Source organism: Scleropages formosus, chromosome 18 (genome assembly GCF_900964775.1).
Source record: "Scleropages formosus chromosome 18, fSclFor1.1, whole genome shotgun sequence".
Classification (NCBI taxonomy): Eukaryota; Metazoa; Chordata; class Actinopteri; order Osteoglossiformes; family Osteoglossidae; genus Scleropages; species Scleropages formosus.
In genome coordinates this window covers 16778436-16804581 of record NC_041823.1, presented here as the reverse complement: position 1 = coordinate 16804581, position 26146 = coordinate 16778436, and the positions used below count along the sequence as shown (strand labels likewise).

The 26146-nt window shown below is 48.8% G+C and overlaps 2 protein-coding genes across 3 annotated transcripts; one reads left to right on the top strand and one right to left on the bottom strand.

Moving 5' to 3' along the window:
- Positions 1-70: 70 nt before the first annotated feature.
- Positions 71-23004, top strand: plin6 (perilipin 6). 2 transcript variants are annotated; one of them, XM_018764845.2, is made up of 8 exons: positions 71-320; positions 2605-2649; positions 4096-4294; positions 5031-5113; positions 5464-5713; positions 7878-8065; positions 15209-15487; positions 20933-23004. In XM_018764845.2, exons 2-8 carry the CDS (start codon positions 2623-2625, stop codon positions 21371-21373), a joined length of 1467 nt encoding a protein of 488 aa, XP_018620361.1. In that variant the 5' UTR covers positions 71-320; positions 2605-2622; the 3' UTR covers positions 21374-23004. The 2 variants fall into 2 exon arrangements, with proteins under 2 accessions (XP_018620361.1, XP_018620362.1); XM_018764846.2 differs by lacking the exon at positions 71-320 and adding an exon at positions 591-704.
- Positions 23005-23436: 432 nt separating this feature from the next.
- Positions 23437-25568, bottom strand: LOC108941920 (ras-related and estrogen-regulated growth inhibitor-like protein). The gene is made up of 4 exons (XM_029245947.1): positions 25384-25568; positions 25195-25248; positions 25003-25079; positions 23437-24841 (listed from the first exon to the last, which is right to left on the bottom strand). The coding sequence occupies exons 1-4, from the start codon at positions 25496-25498 to the stop codon at positions 24428-24430; spliced, it is 660 nt and encodes a 219-aa protein (XP_029101780.1). The 5' UTR covers positions 25499-25568; the 3' UTR covers positions 23437-24427.
- Between the last annotated feature and the right edge of the window lie 578 nt (positions 25569-26146).

Genomic DNA, 26146 nt, shown 5'->3' with positions numbered 1-26146 from the left:
GGAACGAACGTATTGGAGGCGAAAGTGTGGCCGACTCACTAGGCCTCTGTGCAGCAGGTATTTTTCATGCAAGTGACCAGGGACTGCTTTTTCATTTGCGGCTCCAGCGTCACATGTGTAGTACCCATGCAAATTGAAAAAGCCTGCATAATACCGACCTCCAGAGCTGGTATCACAAAACCATTCTGTCTTGCTTGAATGTGTTTGGTCACACAGAGAAAGGAAGACATCTCAGAGAAAATATTCAGAAGCAAAGCCAAGTAATTTACTCGAAGAAACCGACCGTTCGTGACGACAAAATCTATCCCGCTATACAGGAGGTAAGTGTACATTTTTTTTTTTTTTTTCCCCCCTTTTGATTATGGTGTGTCCATTATTTGCAATTTAGGCCCATTGTTGCTCTATCTTTTTGTTTGCTGGTAGTTTGAATAATCTGGAGACATGTAGGGCCGTCAAAGCTTTAAAAGAAAAAACAAGGGTATAATGGATTACTATGGGAATAACTATAATTCATAAGTGTATCAAGGCCAAGACAGAAGCCAAGACTATGCTGATTGTTCATCCTGAGCTATTTTACTTAAGTACCACTGGCAGCAGTTATGAATGTGTAGAGCCTTGTGAAATGTTACACAGCTGATATTCCCAGTCTTCTCCAAGCTTTACTTCCCTCCAAAAAGAAAAGTTGTCCAAGACTTTGAGGAAAGGTATTTAAATGTTCATATTTAACAGTAATGATTAATAGCATTAATTTAATAATTAATGTTAATATTTAACAATTCTTGAGCCCTAATTTTAAAAGTATGAGCTGCTAATCCAATCTATTTCCACATTTTTAAATGTATGATACTTGAAAGTAAAGATTATTATTTTTGTATGTTATGATTTATTTTTTATTACAACGTAATGAGGGGGGTGCGGTGGTGCAGCGGGTTTGGCCGAGTCCTGCTCTCTGGCGGGTCTGGGGTTCGAGCCCTGCTTGGGGTGCCTTGCGACAGACTGGCTCCGGTCCCCCGTGACCCTGCTTGGGGCAAGCGGTTTCAGCCAGTGTGTGTGTGTGTGTGTGTGTGTGTGTGTGTGTGTGTGTTTGTTTTATGTCATGAACTGTTATGTTTAATTTTTAGATTTACTTTTTTTATTCATCACATGGTTTTCATCTCTGTATTTATTTCATCTTTGTCTATAGTGTGGATGGTAGTGTAGTGCGTGTGCTGTAGAAGTTTCTAGAACAGAGGGTTTCTGCTACTGGTAGAATTCCACTTAGCAACGACTGGATGAAAAAGACCTTGAAAGAGTTTATTTTAATCCTGGGCTCTGCATTAGAGTGTATTTACCTCCATGCGAGCTGGTTTCAACTCTCCCAAAGACTGTTCAAGACTTCTAGTTGTGATAGTTTGTCTGAGACAGATTCTTCTAGAAGCTTTAAAATTTTACAGATGAAACGCAGTTGGATAGCTGTCATCCTGGCTGTTGGCAATCAGTTGTGCTGACCGGACCACGTTTTTTACGTCAAAAGTAAAAATTGCGCTTGAAAATACACACTAAGAAGTCATGGAGGTAGTTGTGCTTCTAAAAAATAATTTTCCGAACAAACGAACTGAAGCCACCCCGCACTGCTGTCTGAGTGTGTGCATAGGAGCAGGTCACATTCGTTCCTCAAGACGAAATATTCGAAAATTGTTTAGTATTAACAATTAACGTTCATTATAACGGGCCGTTGGGAGCGAAGCCCGACTGAAAAATGAATGAGGAAATTCGTGACACACAGAGCCTATGTTTTTGGTATCTTTTATAGGCTCTACTTCAGTAAAGTGTACTGTGCTTTGAGAGTCATGTGTCTGCATCCCATCTAAGTCGTCGCTTTGGAGAGAAGCGATAATGTATGACTGTATGCCAAATATGTGGCCAAAATGACTTTTTGTAAAACCCAGTGCCAAGTAATTGTGACCTTACTGCAGTGTAACCGTCGCGTTAGTAACAGTGGAAGAAGAGGCATTTAGAGGAGCTCAAGGTCGGTGGTGGTAAAACAGTGTGTACCTTCTTGGGCTGCTGGTCTGTCTTATTCAACAAAGCAATGGATGCAAGATGTTGTCCAGTTCCTTATAAGAGTGCATCCATCATGTTTTATGACACGTGTAAAACGCTTCCGCCGGGCCCTAGAGCTCGAGAGAAATTTCACACAGCATATATTTGTTGGAAATTTGGGTGTTTACAAGCTGCTTTTCATCGGTTCGAAGAACCCGTGAGCGTCACTAGTATCTGCAGAGCTGCGGTGAATTTGTCCCAGGTTTGTGACTTCGGCTCAGCGCTCGGTTAAGTTCCACTTGCGCAGATTTGCTTGTGGTCGCGAAGGCCCTGTTTGTTGATTGCGAGGGGCCGGACTTGGGATCGCCTTGAAATCATCCACTGAAGCAGCATTGTTTTTTTGGAAGGAAACTGCATGTTCATGGTGTGATGCGATTTACAAAAAAGAGCTTTGTGGTCATTAGGCAGCTGACTGCCCCATAGGAAGTCGCTATAATAGTGGGAAGCGGCCCATTTACCACCGGTTCTGAAAAATTCTTACGAAGACAAGACTGTCTGTTTGAAGTTGGCCTTTTCTTTCAGATAATCTAAGGAAGTCGGATGTCGGACTCGCACCAGATGAGTGAGGTGAGCATCGTCCAATTTTTGCCCCGTTTTCATCGACAGTTTCTCCGGTTCAGGGTCACAGTGTTGTGGAGCCTATACCGGAAGCATAGGGTACGAGGCAGGGTACATCCTAATTGACAAACCAGTCCATCACATGGCACACGCGTTCTTTCGCAGTTACAGGAAGTTTAAAATCACCAGTTCACCTGAACACATATCTCTGGGAGGAAACCAGAGCACCCAAAGAAAACCCACCAGAGTACAGAGAGAACATGCAAACGCCGCACGGAATAAGCTGGATTTGAACTCGTGTCCAACCGAGCAGCCGTGTTCTGTGTGGCACAAGTACTACCTGCTGCTAATGAGAATGATGATTTATAAACACAAATTATTGTTATGTAGTGCCCTTCCGAGATGACAGGCTCGGCAAGGTTACACATCATGTTAATGATAAATCACATACAGTACCGTGCAAAAGTTTTAGGCACTTGGGAAACCTCGTAAAGTGAGAATGCTTTCAAAAATAATGCTCTTAATTAATAAACTTCCTACAAAGCTTAGTAACCATCCATCGTCACCAACTGCTTGTCCCGAGTGGGGTCGCGGCTGGTTTGGCCGAGTCCTGTTCTCTGGTGGGTCTGGGGTTCGAGTCCCGCTTGGGGTGTCTTGCAATGGACTGGCGTCCCGTCCTGGGTGTGTCCCCTCCCTCTCCAGTCTTATGCCCTCTGTTGCTGGGTTCAGCTCCGGTTCACCATGACCCCACTCAGGACAGGCGGTTTCAGCCTGTGTGTGTGTGTGTGTGTGTGTGTGTGTGTATACTTTTTCTTTAACAACATACAAAACTCTTCCTGTAATGCTGTAACTTTTTGCAAAAGAAATGCTTGGAAATGTAAAATATGCTCTTTCCCATTGACACTAAAGCAGAAGACATTAAATAACCATTTAAACAAATATTTTTGTGAAACATCTAAGTGCCTAAGACTTTTTCACAGTACTGTCTAACACATATTTACGTAAGATATATATTAAACTAATAGCTTCAAATAGAGTAATGCTCTTGCGCCCTGCCCTGGGTGTACCCCCGCTTCCTTGCACGCAGTAGTTCTGGGACAGGCTCCAAACCCACATGACCCTGACCGGGGAGGGGCAGTTAATGAAAACAGATGGATATAATGATAGGAACAAAAGCAACAAAGTAAATAAGTAAACGATCAAAAACTTGAGTAGAGAGCATCATAAAGTCATTGACAGTGTACTTTTTGGTGTATAAGTGGCCGAACGCTGGGTGTGTTTCTACACCTAATGACAAGCAGGTTGCATCAGTCATACTGTAGGTGTGATGTGTGTGCATTTTGTATGGACAGACTTGACCTTCATCACTGCATCGTGAGCCAGGTGGATACAGGCTGGTGGCCTATGAGCTGAGAAGGAGATTTAATCCCCTCTTGTCCCTTGTCTTTGCTCCAGGAGAACGTGCTGCGGCGTGTTGCCCGCCTGCCCCTGTTCAGCTCAGCAGCGCAGATCGTAACTGCCACTTACGCGGATCTGAAAGGCCGCTACCCCCTGGTAGGCTTGGTGGGGGGTGTGGCGGCGATCAGCATCCGCAGAATGTCTCTGGCAACCGCCCGGAGCTCAACCCCTCTGCTGCAGCGGCTGGAGCCCCAGAGTAGGTCCTTGTGTGAAAAGTGGACCGAGCGTGGAGTGAAGTGTTTGCGGAGCTGTAGGGAAGTCTGAGCACAAAGAGCATCGCGATCCTATCTCAACATTTCTCTGGGCTGGCCGCTGCAAAAGCCTGTCCTCCCACGGTGTTCCGTCGTGAGCGGATGTGACAGTGTGCCTTAAGGAGTGTAACGAAAGCAGCTGGCCCGGCAGGGCTCGTGTTGGAGAATCGTGTCTTTGAGGAAGTGCAAAGATGGTCAACGAGGTCTGGTTACAGAACTGGAAAGAACCGAATTGGAATGAAAACTATGGAAAATTCAGTGGGGAAAAACTTTTTAAAAAAATCTGATAATAAAACAAGGCTCTTTATAGCTCGGACCCAGACAAACATCTAAGGAACCATCAGCATTTTTGTCAAAGAATTTCACTGTTTTGTTAAATGTCTGGGGAGCGCGGTGGCGCAGCGGGTTTGGCTGGGTCCTGCTCTCTGGCGGGTCTGGGGTTCGAGTCCCGCTTGGGGAGCCTTGCGATGGGCTGGCGTCCCGTCCTGGGTGTGTCCCCTACCCCTCCGGCCTTGTGCCCTGTGCTGCTGGGTTAGGCTCCGGTTCGCCGTGACCTCACTCGGGACGAGTGGTTTTGGACTGTGCGCGTGTGTGTGCGCGTGTGTGTGTTAAATGTCTTATTGGCTGACAAGTAGGTAAAAGAAGTTTCTCTTTGTACATTGCCGTCTGACCTTCCTGCAGTCTCCATGGCCAACAGCTACGCCTGCGTGGGCCTCGATGAGCTGGAGAAGAGGTTCCCCGTCCTCCAGCAGTCTGCAGAAGAGGTGTGTGAAGCTGTGCCTGTCCTCCTCCAGGATGGTGCTCCCCAGTCCCACATCCCACCTGTGTCGCCCTGACAGTCTGGGCAGAGCTCTGCAGTTGAGCTCTCCTGTTGGCCCTTACTGTTTCATCACTTTTCTGTTATGTCCCCCCGGGCACGTCTCCTCACCGAGGGCACTTAGACATCAGAGCCGGGATACGGTGGCGCTTGGTTTGGGTTATGAGGAGCACAGTGATAACAGTCCAAGTATCTTCCTTTGGCACTCAGCTTTGGTCCTTTCTTATTTCTCCTTTAAACTTTCGTGGTGAAAGCCTTTGGGTTGTCCAGTGTCTCACTCTGTCTCTGCCCCCTCAGGTGGTGGGCCGTCTGAAGGACACCTTGTTTCTCACGATGGATGACCTGCAACTGCGGATGAATGAGGGGATGGGCAGGGTGGTGGGCAGGACGGAGCAGGTGATGGAGCAGACCCGGGCAGCCATACAAGCCAACGTGATGTCTATCCAGAACTCCAGCTTGGGCGGTACCGTGGTCTCTGTGCTGGATGAGCTGTTGACACGCTCCGAGGAGGCTGCTGTGTACTACCTGCCCCTTCCGGATGCACTGCGTGAGTTTTTCGCCCCGCCGGGTCTGAAATACGGTGCAAGGGCTTTCGAGGGTCACTTGAGGGTATTGGGGCAGAACGCTTGAGGGAGGCAGTTAGCCTGATCTAGAGACATTTCAAAAGCTGTTTATATATGAGTAAAATATGGGTAAATGAGTCCATTGAGCATGTAACGAGTAAGAAAAGATAATGTCCCCATGAGGAGGGTACATTTAAGGTGTGACGATGCGGTACATAATGTTACCCCAACATCAAATTTCATCCGCGGTATCAGACTACTGTTGCCGCTTTGCCGACTTTCCACTTTTATTCCACATTTTACGCAGACTTTACCCAACGTGATTTGCAGTTTGCCAGTAACTTGATTCCTCGGCCACTGCGGTAACTGTATATCTTGTGTTTTTAAAAACTTGACTGTGCAGCTCGGTGGATTTTCTGTTGACGTGTCCCTCGGAAAGGCAGCAGGGGACACCCTTGCGCCTCGTATCAGAGCCGCATTTTCAGTTTTGCAGGAAAGTGCGTCATCAGCAATGAGCCTTGTGCACGCATATATTTCGTAATCCTGTTTTTAACGCTCTTTTCGACAGCAGAGCACATGTGCAGTACCAGAACACTGTGTTTCTGTCATATGTCGGGGGCCATGCATTTTTTGACTTTTTAAAGGTCACATAAGATCAGAGCAGACGGTGGCACAGCCAGGCTTCTCCAGATTATTTATTTATTTATTATTTTATTTGGCAGGCGCTTTTGTCCAAAGCAACTTCCAATGAACTCCAATGATGTAGTGTTATCAGCCCGCACACTTTAGTTACCAAGGTGACTTACACTGCTAGATACACTACTTACAATGGGTCACTCATCCATACAGCAGTGGAACATTCTCTCTCTCTCTGTCACTCACACACTTTGGGGAAACATGAACAGCACGTTTTTGGACTGTGGGAGGAAACCAGAGCAGCCGGAGGAAACCCACGCAGACACGGGGAGAACACGCAAACTCCACACAGACTGAGCAGGGGTCGAACCCACGTTCTCTCGCACCACCCGGGCACTGTGAGACAGCAGCGCTGCTCGCTGGAGCTCTGGAGCAGGCAGTTGTCAGTATACCAACATGACCTGCTTTTGGTGTATCAAGGAATACCCAAAAACAGAAACCCTGGTGCTTGGGAACAAAACAGTGAAGGTGAAAAAACAGAAGACAATTGAACACATTTTCATGGTACAATGAGCGGAAATAATAAAAAATAAATAAATAAATAAATAAATTCTGTAAGAAAATTGAAATTAGTGGTCTGTTATTTTGAGTGGCTCTTATCACCAGACCAGGAACACGAGTCCTGTTTTTCCAGGTCTCTTTAATTAGTCAAACCCGAGTGTGGTTGCCGTGGTGATCCTACACGGCTGCCTCAGCAGGTGGGCGTGGCCTTGCTGTTTGTTAGCCGCACAGGTATTTAGTGTAAATTGAACTCTGGTATGAAAGGGAGTGTGCATTCATGGAAACGGGAGAAAAGGATCAGCAGGCGGGTGAGTGGAGAAAGGGGGAGAGCGAGGCTGCAAGGGGTGTGCGAGTCTCTCTAGTGATGATATGCATGCGACGGAGCTGAACTGATGGTGGGAGGCGGGGGAGGCCGTGCCTTAGCAGGGCTCCCCGTCTCTCACGCTTGCTCCCCCTGCAGTTCTGTACGCGTGAATCAGAAGCTCTTAATTACCCACACACTTTAGCCTCAGTTGTGATGCGGAAACATATCCCCGTTTCAGCTGGAGGCCTTTCAGGTGGGTGGGGGGGCAAACGGTTCTAGAAAGGAGGAGGCATCACTCACCGTTTAGTCATTTGTACAGAAATCTGAGTTTGCCAAGAGGGAAACGCAAACACACCTGACATCAGCCTTGTGTAACAATAACGGCCCAACGGTAGAAAATTAAACGGAAGAGGTCCAGACTGTGAAGTACGCACGTAAATAAAGCGATCTAAAAAAAAAAAAAAAAAAACCCCGAAAATTCTGAAAAGGGAAATTTGAAATGTGTGTGACTTGCACACATCCAGCAACTGGGTTTCAGTTTTTGCATTCTTTCTTAATATGTATTCATTTGATAAACATGTCCACCACGCAGCATGTCTACAGAGTGTTACTGACCCCAATCCGCTGCACGTCTCCCCTCTTTGCAGAACGCGAATGGGAGCTGAGCCTGCAGCGCTATGAGGAAGAGGAGGATGATGATGACGAGGAGCCGGGGCTGTGGTCCCGCGCCCGCTACCTGGGCCTCCATGTGGGCCTGCTGCTCCAGCACTGGGCCGGCATGCTGAGGGACAGCCTGCGCCAGCGCGCGCTCGTCCTGGGGGACCTGTCTGACACGGTGAGGAGAACGACGCCGCCCTCTTGTAGCACGTCCCTTAGCTGTCCCTGATCGTTCAGATATGCACGTGTCCTAGCTGTAGTAGGGCTGAAGAAGCCAAATAGTGTCCCCATCCTACAGGTGCATCTGCTGAAATTGCATTCTGAATCAAGGCATGCAGCTGGGCGGCACGGTGGCAAGGCGAGTAGCGCTGCTGTCTCACGGCGCCTGGGTGGTGCGAGAGAACGTGGGTTCGATCCCCGCTCAGTCTGTGTGGAGTTTACATGTGCACACTGTGTCTGCGTGGGTTTCCTCCAGGTGCTCTGGTTTCCTCTCACAGGCCAAAGACATGCTCTTCAGGTTCACTCAGTGTGTGAGTGACAGAGAGAGTGTGTTCCACTGATGTGTGGATGAGTGACCCAGTGTAAGTAGTGTATCTAGCAGTGTAAGTCACCACGGTGAATAAGGTGTGTGGGCTGATATCACTACACAGAGTTCATTGGAAGTCACTTTGGGCAAAAACAGCTGCATCACTGCTAATAGCTTGAAGATGACCGCTTAACAAGATACTTACTATTGAAAACAAATCATAAATTAACAGAAGCAAAAATGACCACAGTACTGAATTCAACTGTAACTGACTTTTTCTCAGAAAACAACATTTTGATTTTGAAAAGCTGGCACAAATTGCAGGGCTTCCATTTGGAAACCAAAGCTGAAACAAAAAACCAAAATGGCCAAAAGCCAAAAAACAAAATCTGCAGGCCATAGCATTGAAAAATAGAATATGATCTAATGAGCCCTTTAAATTTTGCATTTGTATGAATTTTGCATTTTGGGGAAGCCAAAGGATGCCTTAAACCCACACTTGTATGTAGGTCAAAATGTGGGTGGATTGTTAATAGTGTGGGGCACCATCCTATGGTAGTCTTTGAGTCTGATGGTTGCATATTACCCATGAAATATGTAGCCATATAAGGAGACTAGGCGTTCTCAGTAACATTCTTCCGATTTATTCATTTTATTTTTGTTTACCGGAGAGTCCCGAAAAGAATGACGCGCATTTTTATTCAAAAATGCTGTAATTGCAAAGCACAGAATAACCTGTTACCCAAAATGAATATACCAGTGCTGCAGTGTTCTTGGTCCTAAGCATCAGTCTGCACTGCTGGTACACTCCTTTTAAAAGTACCCTTCAGGCATCAAAGTAACGTCTGATTTTCTTCTTTGTTTGATTCTGGGTATAAATAGCCATGCTACGTGCTTTGCACCATGACTTGGGTGCTCAAATTACCTTCCTGCCTACATGAGTGGATGCAGAGCCTCATCCTCTGAGAACAAGACTTTGGGTAATTAGGCGTTCCAGACCTCGGTCCCTGGGGCTCTGGCTGGTCAAGACACAGATGCGGGGGCAATACAGGCATCCGCTTCGTGGGTTGCAGCTGGGAAGCGAGTATGGGTATATGGCCGCGGAGATTCGGCCGTACTTTAACGTATACCGGCAAAGGTGAACGTTCCCAGTTACGAGAAGACCGCGAAAGGTCACGAGTAATCTAAATTCTCTCCTAATTCATAAAAGACATGTGGAATTACACCCAATATACCCGCGGTTCCTATTCAGAGTACTTAATGAAAGCACTTACTTTATCTGACTATATACGTACATACAGACATTTGTAGTACTACAGGAGTAAAGTAATACTATAGGAGTAGAGTTAAACGTTGCGCACGTTTTCGTGCTGATGATTGCACAAATTGGTCGAAAATGTTCGCATTAGGCATTAAAAGTAGGGAGGAATAAAACACGCGTTGACTTTGGCTGCAGGCCTAGAACATTTCATGGCTGTTTGTTTATTTCGTAGTTGGAATTGTTCTAAGAAAAAAAATGTTGATATAAAGGAAGAATGTAGCGGTAAGCAAACCCAGGGTCGACCCAACAACTTTCCCTCTGCCCAAACATCTGTATACAGGCCGTCCGTCGCTCGGAAGCGGAACGCGCGATCGTCTGCGCCGATAGGGTAGGCCGGGCTGGAGATGGTCCCCGTGGGGCCCGTGCCTACGTGAGGCCCGAAGGAGCTGCTGTGGCCCGAGCGATGGGTGGAGGAGAGGGCACGGCGGGACAGATGGCCAGATACCGAAGCCCGGCAGGCCCGCGACCCGGACGCTGTTCGTACGCTGCCGATGAAGCGCAAAGTGTCGTGTGAGCAATTGTTCGCCGACGTCCGAGGAGCGGTTCCCCTATGGCGGGGGAAATGCTCTTCCTCGTGCCGTTCTGCCGCGTTCCGTGCAAACTTGCTCTCGTGGCACTTCCGGCCTGAGCTTAACATTACATCGGGTTCCTCCGGTGCGTTAATGGAGAGGCACTTGAAAAGCGTGCGCGGCAAGTAAAAGAATTCACATTTGCCGGGTTGACTGATAATCACTAAACTGAAATCCCAAGTCTTGTTTCGTAATAACCGAAGAAGGCAGGAGGCGCAGTGTTGTGGCGCAGTCCATACTGAGTACGGGGCACAGCGGGATAGGGATGCAACGCATCTGGAGAACAACGGTGATACTAGGCGATGCCTAACCGAAGCTATTTATATTGATTTATTTCCCGTTTTTGTCCGGAGGGGCAAGATTTAGGCCGGACGCGTGTTTGCCAGTCTCTTCTTCAGCCGAGCGGCGAATGTTGCAAATCTGCCGCTCGTGTTTTTTCCTGCAGACGCCTGTTTTGACGCTCACCTCCTCACCCCTGCGCCGAGGACGTGCACAGGCCGTCGTTGTTCCGCGACGGGCTCCAGACACCCTTCTAACAATGAAGGAGACCCATCTTCGGACGCTGCCAAATTACTGACTGCTCGTTGGCACAGGGCTTTGACGAGAAACGCTGGCAGGGGAAGAGAAGAAAAAGGAGGGAACAAATAACTGGCGTTGTTGGGATGGGGCGATGAGGACTGGGGCGTCCTCGCTTTTTTCCGTGCTCGTCTTTTCTTCTCTTCCTCCAAATCCTGAGCTAGCTGTTGCTGGCATTGTAACGCCTCGAGGTAAACGGGTTGCTGTAACCGGTTTGCGGACCTCTGTGGCCGTTACCATGTTTTACCATGAGCCGCCTTGCTTTCTCCCACTCGGGATGGTAGTACAGTAGAACATGTATCCTCCTGGAGAGCGGCAAGGATCACAGAAACAAATCCTACAGCGCTCCTGCGTCTACGTTGCTTTGTGTTTGGGCCAATAGCCCTTACATGAATTACTGTTTTCCAACCGTCCTTGAACTCTAACAGCTCGCAGGGGCTGTTAAAAGGGATCAGTCACGAGTTGGTTCGCTGCCTGGCTGGAACAAAAACCTCCCGGTCAGGGTCCTACGGAACTGCTGTCGGACAGTTCTGCTCCACCTCCTGCCCCTAATGCGTGAATGTTCTACAAAAAAAAAAAAAAAACCCTTGGGCTGTTAGGTGTAGAAAATGTTCATTTTCTGCCAGCATGTTCACTTTTTCTTCTTAAGTACTAAGTCAAAACATAATTACTGGCAGAAATGATGTTTTTCGTGTTATGGTGAGAGGCTGTTCGCGAGAGGCGGAGTGTGTCCTGGTAGTGTCCTAGAGGCTGTCTTTGCGAGAGCGAAGGGGAACATTTGATGAAGTCTAATGGGTGGAAATGTTACATGCTGTGACGCTTGGAAAAGATGGGTACGGTTACTGAGAGAGACCCCTGCTGTGTTCCAGTTAAACCTGATCAGAGAAAAATTGTATGGCACACGTATTAGTCTGTCCTTTGTCACCCCAAGCATCCCGTGTACCGTGTTTCCCCGCGGTTCATGCATTACAATGCCTCTTCTGATGCTCCGTCGCCACCCTAAAAAGAGGTTCCGAATGTTTCTGGCTGCTGTGGGCTGCGCAAATAAAAAGGAGAACCGTCCCAGCTCATTCAAACGCTGACCGTACGCTTTTTGTACCCGTCTCGCAATGAATCACTGTGAAAATTACCGCCGATACGTTTTGTAGCGCCTGTTGATTAATCCCATGTCATGGTACGTCTCTTCTAATGTGAGGTATTTATTCCAGTTGCGCTTTTACAGCTCAGGTAGTCATCTATATGTGGGTGAGACGGTGATTTAGAGCAAAACAAGGGAAGGTTGCTGGATGGTCAGTTTGGATAAGAATAGTACATCGCAGAAAGGACCGACTCCCACTGTTATTGATGTGTACCTTCTCAGCGAATCACATACACTTTTTCGTTTTTTTTGGCATCTGGCTCTTGGTGTCTGAATGTCCTATAGATTTCACTTAAACTGTACTATGTTTCCAGAAGGAGGACTTCCTCACATCTCACTTGGTCCCTTATAGATGTTGGTTTTTCTGATGAGCTTTCGGTGATTGAATGGGCCTTGGTGGAGCTCTCGGTGTTCTACCATGTTTGTAATAAGCTGATGCATTAAACAATGAGATTCAGTCGGCAGGGTGTGTGGACAGTTGGTCCAAGGGAGACTCCTTCGGTTTTACTCCTGGTGGAGAGATGGGCTTTGTGCGATGACAGCCGTGAGATGTTGTGAGCCAGATGAACAGAGCGCGCCTTCGCATTAAAGTGCACGCGGCCTGGCGAGGACTCGCGTGACTCTCAACGTGCTCCGGAGGAGCAAGATAGCACTCGGGATGCGAGCGACGGCGGATAGACACCCGTCGAACCCCGAGGACTGCTGTCTGGTGTGATGGGAGAGCAGAAAGCGGCCGGGACCCGCAGGGGTCACTGCACAGCAAAACTGCTCATTAAAGCCTCCAGAGACACCTGGGGTGGTGAGACATGCTGAAAAACGTGAAGCGGAGCGCCACGCACTCAGACATGCCTGGCGACGGTTCCGGGCCTCCGTGCCCAGCCCACCTCGTGTCCCCTGCCCTGTGGGTGCCCTCCCCCTTTCAGAGAGTGCCCTCTCACCAGGAGCTTCCATTTGACCTAGTTTACCCAGTGGAAAAGAGGAGAGGGTGGACAAGCGCAATCCGCAAAACAAGCATGGAGACGTTCCCAAAGATGAGCCAGGGTGCCGCGTGCGCCTGCTCCTGCCAACCTGGCAGCGAGTCCGGAGTCTCCGACCCCGTGGTCTCGGATTCACGTGCTGCAGCAGAAGATGGCTGTGACCTGCCAAAATCCGCATGTGACCGCGTCGCGTTATGGGTCTACTCCATCGCGACATCCCGGCCTGTTGTCCGGTTGCCGTATTTGTGTTCTATCTGAAATTTCTATGCCGCAACGCTTCCAGTCACAAGTTTGAGTTAAACTGCTGGAAATTCGTTTTTTCGAAAGGCATTAGATCGACACTTTCATCCGAGAATTAGCACGTGTCTTCCCAGCTCTTCTGCAGCAACTCCTAGGGATGCAGGACGCTTCCGTTCGCTCATCCCATACACGTGCAGGTTGCTCAAAATTTTCACTTGGACTGTACATCCATCGAAAGTTATTAGAACCGGCAAAATCACAAGAAAGACACCGAACATCTTTTTTAAAGGAAAAATAATGACGCAATGACCTTGACGTGAGTCACTTTTCCTCTACGTGGACTGTATATCCTGGCGCAGTATGTCTGCCCTTGTCTTCATGGGTTCACAGTCCCCTCGATCTCATAGTGCTGTGGCGGTCAGCTGTCTCACGCGAGGAGCTGCCCCGTGCGTAGCCCTGTACAGACAACTGCGGTGGCAAATGGCTCCAGGAACCCTGGCCTAACCTCGCGTAGTCAGGTTCGCGCTGGTCAAGCTCTGTTCGGCCTCGAACGCCGAGCAGGCAGCTAATATTGGATCTGCCTACGGTTTGGATTGTTGTTCGCTGCAAGAAAAGCCTCTGTCTGATTTGTGCGCCTCGGCCGTTGACTTCCGCTTGGGTGGTCGACGTAAAACGTTGACTCACAGCTGAGGAGAGCTTCACGTCATGGCTGATGAGCCCATCCGAGGTGTGCCTGACATCACTGTGTCATCCTGGTTCGCGCGGGTGAGAAGCTGGGTGAGAGCTTGCTTTCTGTGTGGTCCTCTTGGGTGTCGGCGATGAGCGAGCAGCTTGTCGCAGTTGAACTGTTGATGCGTGGGTTCTCCGGTCAGCGAGAAACGGGCTTCGTTCGGCTGCAGGCGAGCGATCGGCTCGAGCGCTCTTGTCGGTGCACGTCGTTACACACAACTTTAGATTTTTTGTACTGAAGAATCAGTATATTGTAGGATCCTTTAATATCAAAAGTAGCATTCATATGCAATAAATGCATCATAATGTACGACGAATGCAGTGATGCTCGAGTTTCGTCTTCTCAGCTGCCTGCCATTTAAAGTAGAGAAGCGGTTATGTTTTTGATGGGTTCGATGACCTTCCTCTTATTGTGCCTGTCAGTTTTGGCTACAGGGCAGCGGCCAGTTTGTTTGCGTCTGACCTGACTGAACTCTGTGGGCTGGGAGAGAGACAAAACACTGTGTCCTAAGGCAGGGCATGGGAACTCGTGGATGTGATTGGTTGCAGTATGGAACTGCAAGAGTCATAAATCTTGAGCACACAGCAATCTCCTTTTGACCAGCAGATAGAGAGAGAGCTCGAGGCGGAGAGGGAGGGAGGGATCTGAGGGGTCCTGTTTGTTGGGGACAGCGAGCCCTTGCTCAGTCTGCCAGCTTCATTACATTTAATTAATCCTCCGGGATGTCTGACAGTTAGGGTCTCGCCACAGCTGTAGGTTTATTGTATTTTAAGATAGAATTCTTCTCTTTGACTGCTTAAGTCCATTTCACTTGTTTTTGTGTAGCACCCTTCCCAAAAGGTTGCCTCGGAGCACTTAACTGGAAATAAAATTTGCCAAATAGAAAGACATGCCACAATCATCAATAAGGATGACGGTTCAAAACTATCGTTGAAAAATGCCAAAGCTAAAGGAGGAGAGGAAATATAACTCATCGGGCTGGTATAGGGGGGAAGTCTCCAGCGTCAAAGGTTAATTGGTTGTCCATCCCTCCTGTGCATTGTAACACTATACAGTTAATACAGGGAGGAAGCTTTTGTAGCCCTCAGAGGCACTGGGAGTTCCGTGAAGAACTGCGGTGAAACACGGTACTCAAACACCTTGGCTACTTGAGCACTTGACCCTTTCCTCCATGCAGCCAGTCACTGGAGCTTTCTCCATTCTCTCTCTCTCTCTCTCTCTCTCTCTCCCTACTCCCCCGGCAGGTGGGTCTGACCTGGCTGCTGGAGGCTGCTCTCGCGCTGTCCCAGAGGCTGCTGGGATTCTACCTGGCCCAGGTGTACCGGATGGAGGAACTGAGGAGCCTGGTCGTGAGCCAGCTGGTGCTGCTGGCCCGCATGTTCCTGGATCTGCGTCCTGTGCGCGCGGCCCTGACCTTCCCGGGACAAGTTCAGTCCACCCTTATGGTGGTGATGCGGGATCTGTGGGAGCTGAGCCAAATCCTCATCCAGCTTTTGATTAACACCACGCCTCTATACAACATGGTGAGAATCCTTTCGGGTCCCTCAGAGCCCCTCATGTATGGCCTGTTAACTGCATTACCGCAGACCTCGTATGATATTTACTGTCGTGTGATTGATCCATGTCTCACTCAAAGTGCGTAACTGAGTAATAGCTTTATATGGGTTGACGACGGTTGAAAATATGCAGGGAGATAGTTGTGTGAACTCAGACTCATAGAATGACATTAAAGGGTGCGTGTATAGCTTTGAACCGATGCTCAAACTCTGCAGTTTTCTTTTTGGCGCGCAGATCAGCGAAGAAGGCAGTTGAACATCTCAGCATGGTGTGCAAGGTCACAGGCTGTCACTTGTGCTCAGCGAGTGTCAAGTCATGTATTCGCTGGTATTTAATTTACCAAGTAAAGCAGAAGCTGAGGACTAGCAGGTGTGCGGCACGGGGGGGGGAGGGGTGCCGAGTGACCGAGACGGGCCCGTGGACCAGGTGCACCGAGGAGTGGCATCACGGCTCAGCGATGGGAGGAATCCAGGGAAGCGGGCGGGCAAGCCGACTGGAATGACGGGAATGCGATGCCCTCAGGTGCCCTCCAGGGGCCACTCGCATTGCCTCACTGTAAATTACCCACACATAAGGCCTTTATGTTAGCCAAGCTGACGCTCTAAAATTCCAGCCCCAAGATTGAAAATCTCAGCGGCAACCACTAGTTAATGTTTGTCCCACATTCTTCTCTCTGTCCCCAGGGGGGCTGTTTGGCATCCTGTTTCGTTTTGTAGAGTAAATGTTGAATGGGGTTAACCAGGATTAAATATTATGTTTATATGTGGTTTGTTTTCAGCATGCAAGGTGCGACCGGTTGTGGGATGAAGGCAGCCACAGGGCAGGATTAGGTCAGAGGCAGCAGGACTTAGACAACCGAAAGGGGTCTGACGGGAAACCGGAACGGGCCCTCCTGGGCATACGGCAGCAACTGAAGGCAGACGGGATGAATCCAACCGAAGACTCTCCTCGTTGAGGCCTCGCTCACAGTCTTTTGTTCCCCGCACACCGCCCCCAGAGTCCTCAGGCCAGCTGCCTTTACGTTCTGCAAAATCGGTCTTGAAGGGCAGCAGCTGGCCGTCATCGTTCAAGCGGGGCAGGGGCGCACCCCCCCGGCAGCTGTCCATCACAAAGCTCCCGCTTCCTGCCCTGGACCGGACTGCCCACCGGTTCACATAGGTTTCACCCTAATTTACGTGTATGTCATCTTCAGGATTTTGCCAGCAATATCTGTTCCTTAAAACGAGGCTCGGCTTTAACAGGGCAGCGGGTAGCATAGTGGTTAGAGGTTAGAGCGGTTACCTTCCATCTGAAGGATCTAGGCTGGCGGACCTGCTCCCGCTCTAATGTCCTTGCCGATTTTCTCCAGGGTGAACTGGGTAAGTAATTGTAAAGTAATACATTTGTATTTTTACAGCAGTGTTAGCTTTCTTGAAAAAAGGCGTCGGCTCAGTTATCGCATCTAATAAAAAGTTGCGAGAACCATTCGCATCTCTTGTTGTTTTATCTGAACAGGGTAGAGCAGGGCAGGAGGCCCCTGGGTTGCGTTTTTCCGTGTAAAGTGTTAATGTTTCAACACGCTGGACCCCCGGCGAGGCCAGTCCCAGGGAGTGGCAGAGAGGAGGACAAAGTCCAGTCTTCAGGGGGGCCTCTTTGGAGGGCAGGGACATTCCTATACTCAGGGTGAGTTCAGCTCAGCCACCTGCACCCTGCGCCCTGCCCCATGATGACACTCCCCGCTTCCTAAACCTTAACCGGCACAGAGGATTTGAGGAAAACCATCCCATTACGACAGAGCACCGCTAAATGTATTCCTTCAATGTTTAACTTTCTTTCTGGAACTGATGGCCTATGAATCAGCAGCATTTTGCATACCTGATATTCATCTTACTCACAATGTCTGCTTTGTCTCTTAGTCTGGCTGGGAGCGCAAGCGTCTCGTCTTTGGCACCCTTGTTTTCTCGTGTTGCGTAGTGACGAAGAAACTCCTGGAGGCTAGAGACCGTCTGTTCCAGCGCTGGCTCCTATATCTTCATCCGCTGCGGGGGGGGCTCTCTGCGGACGTCCCACTCTGCCTGTCTCATCACACCTCTGGGGACCCGTCTCTTCTCGGGAAGTGTGTCCGGTCCAAAGGGAGCAGCTAGTCATCAGCATACGTGTAAAGGCTTCTCAGTGAAGAGGCAGAACGGATGTACAACGCTATGAGTAGTGTGAAATAGAAGGGCCCGACATGAAAATAATACATTCAGAAGCTAGAAGCTGTACGTAACCGATTAGCTGAGGGGCCCTCGTTATAAACCACCGTGCCAAAGTCATGTGTGAGAAAGACAAGGGCATGATGCATTTGAATCTGCGGTGAGGCAGAACTCCTCAGGGAAAAAGCTCAGTGCCAAGTTGATCCAGTATGGCATCTAATGATTAATAAGCTTTTTTGCTCTCGCAGGGGGAGTTTGTGGGATCCCACACGCACACACACGCAGAGACGTGCGCGTATGGGCGGCACGGTGGCACAGCGAGTAGCGCTGCCGTCTCAGCGCCTGGGTGGTGCGAGAGGATGTGGGTTCGAGCCCCACTCAGCCTGTGTGCAGTTTGCATGTTCACCCTGTGTCTGTGTGGATTTCCACCAGGTGCTCTGGTTTCCTCTCACAGTCCAAAGACATGCTGTTCAGGTTCCACTGATGGGTGGATGAGTGACCCATTGTAAGTAGTGTATCTAGCAGTGTAAATCACCTTGGTGAATAAGGTGTGTGGGCTGATGACACTACATAGAGTTCACTGGAAGTTGCTTTGGAGAAAAGTGTCTGCTGAATAAATAAATACACATACAATACGTTCCTCCGCTCTGTTGCCCTGGCAACTGTTTTGTCAGTGGCACGGTGGCACAATAGGTAGCAGCGGTGTCTCGCAACACCCAGTCTGCACAACTGCAGATGCCCTTCAACCTTGCTCGGATTGTTTGGCGTATACGTTCTCCCGCGTTCACGTGGGTTCTTCTCCGCAGTCCGAATGCGCGTGCTTCAGGTGGACTGGCGATTCTGAATTGCTCGTGGTATTTGTGTGTTTTACACTGCACCGTCGTATGGTTGGATGAACGACTGTAGAGAGTTTAGCGTGGTGTGTCTAACATTGTGGATCACCTTGGATAAAGGTGTTGTCAGGAATGAGGACAGGAGACCAAGGAATAGGTGAGGACCCAGTCACAGGTTTGTTTATGTTGGGAGGATTGGACATGGGAATAGGCAAGAATCGTAGTTGGGGACAGGCAAAGGTCGTTCGAGGCGCAGACGTTGTTCTTCGGGCGAGACGGGAATAGAGGTTGATCAGACGAAGCAGGAGGTCAGGAACCGAAAAGACAGACCAGGGGACGAACGGCGAAGGACGGGGAGGGACTGTGAGGATGAGGACGTAAATGGGTTTCGCTGGAGAAGCGGTGGGCTCAATGAGATTCCGTAACCTTGTGCGTCGGCGCCGCTTCCTTTAACCCCGGTTGCTCCGATGCGCAGCAGGTGCGGTCGTTTGACTTGATGGCGTGACAGGTGTCCGCTAAATACATCATATTATGACATCTCTTGGGCTCGAAGCATCTCCTAAATCAATCGGTGTAACACTTTGGTGGAATCATTCTGGTCATTTATTAAATCCGTCGGTATCATAAGTAATAACAAGGTAAAGTATGGGTGTCGAAGCCCTGTCCGAGAACCGTACAGATAACGGAAAAGGTTAAATAGGGCCTGTGATGTCAATCACTTCAATGAAGCCGGTAAGAGCTGAGTGAGTAAATACCCACGGAAAAATCTGTCAAATGAGGAAAAGTGTTTAAAAACTGTTTAAGACTTCCCGTTCATAGTTTGGCAAATGCTTAAATGGCTGGGGACGGTGAGTCAAGCCAAAGGCCTTTCGTATGCATGTGTGACTCTTCCGCTGTCTCCTGAGTTACTTTCGAAAGGAAGGTTCAACACGCTTTTGCAGCACCTTTTCGTCATCGCAGTTTGCACCGCGGAATCTGCCCAATGAGGAAGAGTGGGTCTGAAAGGAAGGGCAGGAGAGGGCACTGGAGGGCACAAAGTACAACAAGGAGCTGGGCTCTCAATCCCCATGAGTGGCTCCCTGTGTCTGTGCTGCCAGATCAGTGATTGAAGCTCAAGGTAGACCTGTTACCAGTTAGTAACCGCAAAGGGCCACAACACGTTCCGTGAAGGTTGTTAGGAGGAACATCGTGGTCTCTGTTTAACTCCACCTCCCACTGCTTCCACATCCTCCTGAGTTACTTCCGGCCTAGTACATTCAAAAGGACGTTATTATTATTAGTAGTAGTAATATTGTTATTTATTACACACACACACGCGCATCATCTGAAACCGCTTGTCCCATGCGGGGTCGTGGGGAGCCGGAGCCTAACCTGGTAACACAGGGCGTAAAGCTGGAGGGGGAGGAAACACACCCAGGATGGGACGCCAGTCCATCACAAGGCACCCCAAGCGGGACTCGAACCCCAGACCCACCCGAGAGCAGGACCTGGTCCAATCCACTGCACCACCGCACCCCCCTCTCTTATTTATTTATGTATGTATTTATTTATTTATTTATTTATTTTTTAACATGTTTGTCCAAGGTGACTTTCAATATCAGGGTTGTTACAATGCATTAGTTCTTCCAAGAGTACAGGGTAGCAGTCATATGACCGCTATGAAGTACAGTGGTGCAGTAAACACAGGATCAACCCTGTACACGTGACTAAATAAAAACATGGCAAAGTCAGCCTTCATTAAGTTATTAGGATAAATTTGATCAAGTTATTACAAAATGAAATTATCGAAAGGTCTAAAGGACTAAGGATCAAAGAACTGATGCAGAGGTTTGACGCTGTTGCTCATTTCAGAGTTTGGGAGGCGGGAGGCAGAAAGAGATGTGTGTCACTGCATCTGGAAGGAGGAGGCACATGTCTGAGAGAGCATTTTAAAGTGTTCGCACTTGTTCCTTTCTGCACCCGCTGAAGGATGTTCACAAAGATACATGATTTAGGTTTTTTCTTCTATATTTGTGAAGCAGTGGTGGATTTTTTTGTCACTCCATTTGAAGTTAAGGCGTTAAAGAAAAGAAAACCTGACGGCGTTTAAGTGGGATTTTTTTGGATTTATTGACGTTTAAAATAATACTCATCTGTAATTAGCTGACTCGTTTCTCGCCGGACTTGGTGGTTTCTCCGTTTTGGTTTCTTCATTTTCTTTTAGTCATCTCGGTTCCGGCTGTTCAATCCCCTCCTTTTGATGTATGTTCATTCCTAGTGGTTCCTCCTCATTTTGTCACTCCTTTTGTGCTTCACCCTCAACTGTCTCCTTTACTCCCCTTTGTAATTGTTTCATTGCGATACCTTAAATCCTTCCCTTCCCTTTCTCTCCTCTGGTTGGCCTTTCTCTGCCTTGCGCCCATAGTTGCAGGAGTCATCGGAGCAGCAAACGGAGGCCGACCTGAGCCAGGAGGACCTGTCGGACAACTGCTCTTCCCGCCGCGGCTCCAGCGGCGGTGCCTTCCCCAAAGCTCTGGATGGCCGTGGGCGCCGCCGCAGGAGCCTGTATGGCCGGTCACGTCGTGGTTCAGCCAGCACCAACACCACGTCCAGCCCGGCAGGCTCGCCCATCAACTCCAACAGCCGAAGGAGCAGTCTGAAGCAGGAGACCCCGTCGCTCTCGCCCGCCGAGGCGGTGCCTGTCCCCTCCCCAGCTGTGCCCAGACGCCGTTCGTCCGCCACTGAGATCCTCCTGAGTCCCATCATGCAGTTCGTCACCCAGAACCAGCGAGCCTTTGAATACATCAGCCCCAGTCCGTACCCGGAAGACTCCGGAACCCCTCTTGTAGAAACCACAGAGCATTAAACCCCACCACTCTAGCCTCTCCCTCTACCATTTGCTGTCATCGGTTGAGGGGTTCCCACTTTGTGGATGATCAGTGGGTTAAATATTGCTTACATATAACAGATTAAATTGCAGTGATGCTTACATGTGTCTAGATAATACTGTATGCAATCATGTTTTTGAAAGCTGAGCTTGGCTGACCTTTTTGGACACAGTGGGACTCTGCGCAGGTTGGGTCTGATTGGTCATCAGTGTGAGGTTCCTGTGCACGTGAGGTATGAGGTATGTACGTTGCATCATAAAGCTGGAAGTATAGGGAGAGCGTCTTCTACAGCTTACATTGCACGTAACCTTCCTGGATAATCTTCATTATGTGGTCTTTGAACAAAGCTGTCTAGATTCAAAAGTATTGTTGAGCTTTATGTTACCTTTCAAAATTCATATAGTTATACAGTTAACCGAATGAAAATGAAGGAGTCAGAATGAGCGCTAAGCCCACAGGTAAAAACTATGCTATACTTGCCTTTAAACTGCCAGCAAATTTGCTCTCCAACACACCTAGTGTAGCTTTCGCTCCACAAAAGTAATAATACGTAGCACATGGCCATTGATGGCAAGATCCAAATAGGTTCCATGTATTCTCGCAACAGACTCGAAGGAAGAACTCGCCACATTGTTTAGAAATTCGTGCAGAACGCAGCCTGATGCTTCACAGTAACACTTTCCTTCTTTAAAAGTTCATGAAACAAAACCCCTTTTCCCCGCTGTAATTTGTACTGAGCCCCGTCCTCCACTAATGAATTTATAGAACAACAGTATTTAAACAGTAACGGTCTGACCAGATGTTCATTTTAATCTATTAATATTAATGACTTTTTATTGTATTGATTTAGAAGAAGGAATCTGCAGACAGGCCCTGGCAAGGATGGTATCTTAGTGACTGGAGCGAGCAATTAGAGCCCCGAGTGCATAGCAACAACCTCCCACACAGAGGGAAGAGCTGTCGTGGAGAACTGACGTCGCATTACCTTAATCGGGGAAGGCTTCCTGAGATGTGTGTGGATGGAGGTGCGTAGGAGGTGGTCTTTCGCGATGATTCGTGGTTATCATAACCGCAGCGTAAAATGTTTTTACCTTTGGGATTCCTATATTAACCTGACAGTTTTATAGCTCTTATTTTAAGGTTTCATCTTGTGATAGAGCACACTGATGTGCATTCAGTTGTCAGTGGGGTGTTACATGTGTAGAGGTTACGAGCCTTGCTACGCGTCCAAATTAAATTTTTGTTTATGAGAGAGATGCAAGTCTGCTACTCTAGAAAACCTTTGCTGATCTACATGATAATCATCTACCCTGAATGTGCAGTAGAAGTATGTGTATCAGATAATGGGTTTATTAGATAATTAGTTTTGCCTTATTTTGCTTGGTATTACCATTTTATCAGTTTTTCTTGTTCGTCATACTACAGAATACATACATTTTAAATTGTATTATTTGATGTGTTTCACTGAAGACTTTCAAGACAGCTTTGTGTAAAGAAGCATCACAGATCAGTGAAAAGTTAACTGCGCTGACTTATTGACAGAAGATATAAAGATAATAAAGTACAGGTCATTTATTCATACACATCTTGTATTGTCCCTCACTCTTTGCCTCTTCAATGTACAAAAGACTTAACAGAAACAAAATCTTTCCATGTAATTTTTATTAGAAAAATAAAGCATTTAAATGTACAGTCACTAATGCAATATTAAGATTTTCATACAGTAAGAATGCACTATCAGTTCATGTCAAGCAATGAGAACATTTATAACCAACCTTTTGCTATGCATGTTCTCCTGTATTGAGACATACAGGTTCCTTTTCTAAATGCTGTAAGTCATGTACTATTAAATAGGACCTAAGATACTAGTGGGAGGGGGTTCGAGTCCTGCTTGGGGTGCCTTGTGGCGGACTGGCATCCCGTCCCGGGTGCGTCCCCTCCCCCTCCAGCGTTGCGCCCCGTGTTGCCAGGCTAGGCTCCGGTGTGTAAGGTGCTGGTCCCAACAGTCAAGTCTTTGAACTTCAAAGTTTACCTGATCATCTTTTTTTTACCTATATTTTGTTAAGGAAACCTTAACTTGTATTTGAGACTCAATCCTGGAAGGCCACCTGAAAGCAGGCAGTGAACCATCTCGTTAAACTTATGGTCCTGACTTACGCCCTTACAGGCTTAGCTCACTTAAGGAGAGATGGAGAACCTGCTGGATGTCGCCCAGGTCCTCCACTTGAACGGCCCTGATCTGCAGAACCGAACAAATATGGTTGCAGGTGCAGCACAATCCTTGACAGAGTCGGCATTAATCGCACCAAAACATTGCGTGTAGCAAAATAGGGTTTAATCACCCACAATTTGTAGGGAGCAGCCAATTGACTTCATGGTTTATATCGACGTGCTGTGAGCTGACATCTAGGATTTGCACCCTTACCGTCGCCTGTCCAGTTCAGCAAGAGACATATGTTAATGCATTCCATACAGCAACAGTGTGCCTGTTTTTTTTTTTTTTTTTGTAGTACATCACTAAATATGTGGATTAAGGGTCACATACCAGGTGCAATACCCTGTTACCCTATACAAAGATGCCCGTCTCCATCCCGCTGGTGGACGGCTCATCGAATGAGCGTTTGCGAACTGTCCACAAGCGGCCGAAGAGGCTGCCCGACTTTGGCCTTCCCCACTAAAGGCATCGCGGGCAGCTTCCGCACGCTTCCCTGGACCAGGCCACCGACAGCCCATCGCAACAAGTGTCACAGCCCCTGAGCTCCAGCCCACAGTCCAGCAACCGCGTGGCCAAACCTCTACGCCAAGGCTTCTGGGAATCTCCACCTACGTGAACCGTCTCTTCTCCTGCGCTAGGAGGCCGGGGCAGCCCTTCAAAGTGTCCACCACGTGCCGTGGAGCGAGCGACCGACCGACATCTGTCCCTCGGCTCTTCGCAACGAACGTCATCTGCTCTGGAAAAGTCTAGTGCTACTGCAGGCTCCGCACTCGACTCGCGTCGTGCAGGACAGAACACGGCGGCGCTCCTACTGCTACTACTCGGCTCTCCTGCGGGCGAACACGGCCGACACGCTCCTCACGATGCCCTTGATGCCCACGGTCCCTTTCTTCAGAGCGCGGGCCTCTCGGACGAGCTCGAGCACTTCGTGGAACACGAGCAGCACGCCGTGGTAGTTCTCCGCGGCCGAGATCTCGAAGAAGCCGCAGTCGGAGGACAGCGCCAGCAGGCGGCCCTCCTCGCCGGACACGGCGCGCTGGTGCTGCAGGTCGCGCTTGTTGCCCACGATGACGACGGGCGCGCTCGCGCTCGCCTTCTTCGCCCGGCGGATGAGCTGCACCTGGCGGCGCGCGACCTCGAAGCTGGCGCGGTCGCAGATGCTGTAGACGATGACGATGCCGTCGGCCCACTGCAGCTGCTTCTCGCTCACGGACTCGGCCGAGTCGCCGTCCTGGGGGGGGGGCGAACGAAGCAGGAGGAGGAGGAGGTGAGAGAAGTCGGTCTGGGCAGAACCAGGCGAGCGCACCGGCTCCGTGCTCAATAATAAGCGTTCTGACGGGACTTGCAGTTGCAAGAATTAATAATAGTTGTTGTTACGGTGCCGGCTCTCACCTGCGGGTACAGAGAGTCCCAGATGTTGAAGGAGATTTCCCGACCGTCGATTTTGTCGCTGTGGTTGTATATGGATTCTGCAAAGGAAATAGGGAGCTTAGGGACATTTGAAGCAGGGAGCGCTGGAAGCAGCTGTGCGCTCTCCGCTTGCTGTTGCGGACACTCCGCGGCTGTACACCTCAACTTACTTACCTATATCGCCGTACTCCCCGATGAACCTTCTGGTGAGGAACCGCACAGTGAGCGCTGCGGGCGGAGAAACAGCGGAATCGCTATCAATATCACTCAATAATTCCAGCAAGTGAAACGTCTGTTTTATTACAGACCGCAAAACATACCGATCCAACTTTTTCCACTCGCGGCGCGGTAGAGCCAACTCACCTGATTTCCCCACGTTTTCAGCGCCAAGTAGCAAAATGTTCGCTTCCACTTTCTGCTGGCTTCCGTCCATTGTTTTGCTGCTGTTGGAGGAGTTCGGTTTGACCTGTATGACCATTTGTACAACTTCTACTTGTCCCAACGCCACAGTACGGTGCTGAACTTTTCTTACTAGTGTCTTGCGTGCGGCTTGGTTTATATACAGTTTGGGGGCGGAGTCACGCGGATTATGGAGGCCGAGTAACCAATGAGAAGGCGGAGTGTTTGTGCGTGAACCAACGAGAAAGACCGAGATAAGCGCGAGGTGACCCGCGTACTGTACTGTACAGTACGACTGAAGACGTGGGGACGGAGCGCGTTCACTCACTGGACCCGAGGTGGTTTAAATTCACATTCCGGTCATTCCCTTAACTGCAGTTATTTATAGACGTGCTTTAAGCATTGCTTCTTGTTTTCCTGTAGCGTTAGTCTTCAAAACTTTGACTCACTGACCATTTTACCTGTTGCATGTCTGATACAGATTTACGGGCTTAAGTTCTGTTAAACTAATTGTAAATGCAGTCAACTGCGGGATCGTTCTCAGCATTCTAGAGGCTTTCAAAAGATATCTCTTTCGGATTCACTTCTGCACACTCTCCTATGCTGGATGAACATCATACTGTTATTTGTGAGAAAAAAAACTATATGCATGTATACTGGTTTATGGTGGTATGTGAAAAATTGACAGCACTCAAGAATCGCAGGTGTGCATCCAGATTTCTCCTTC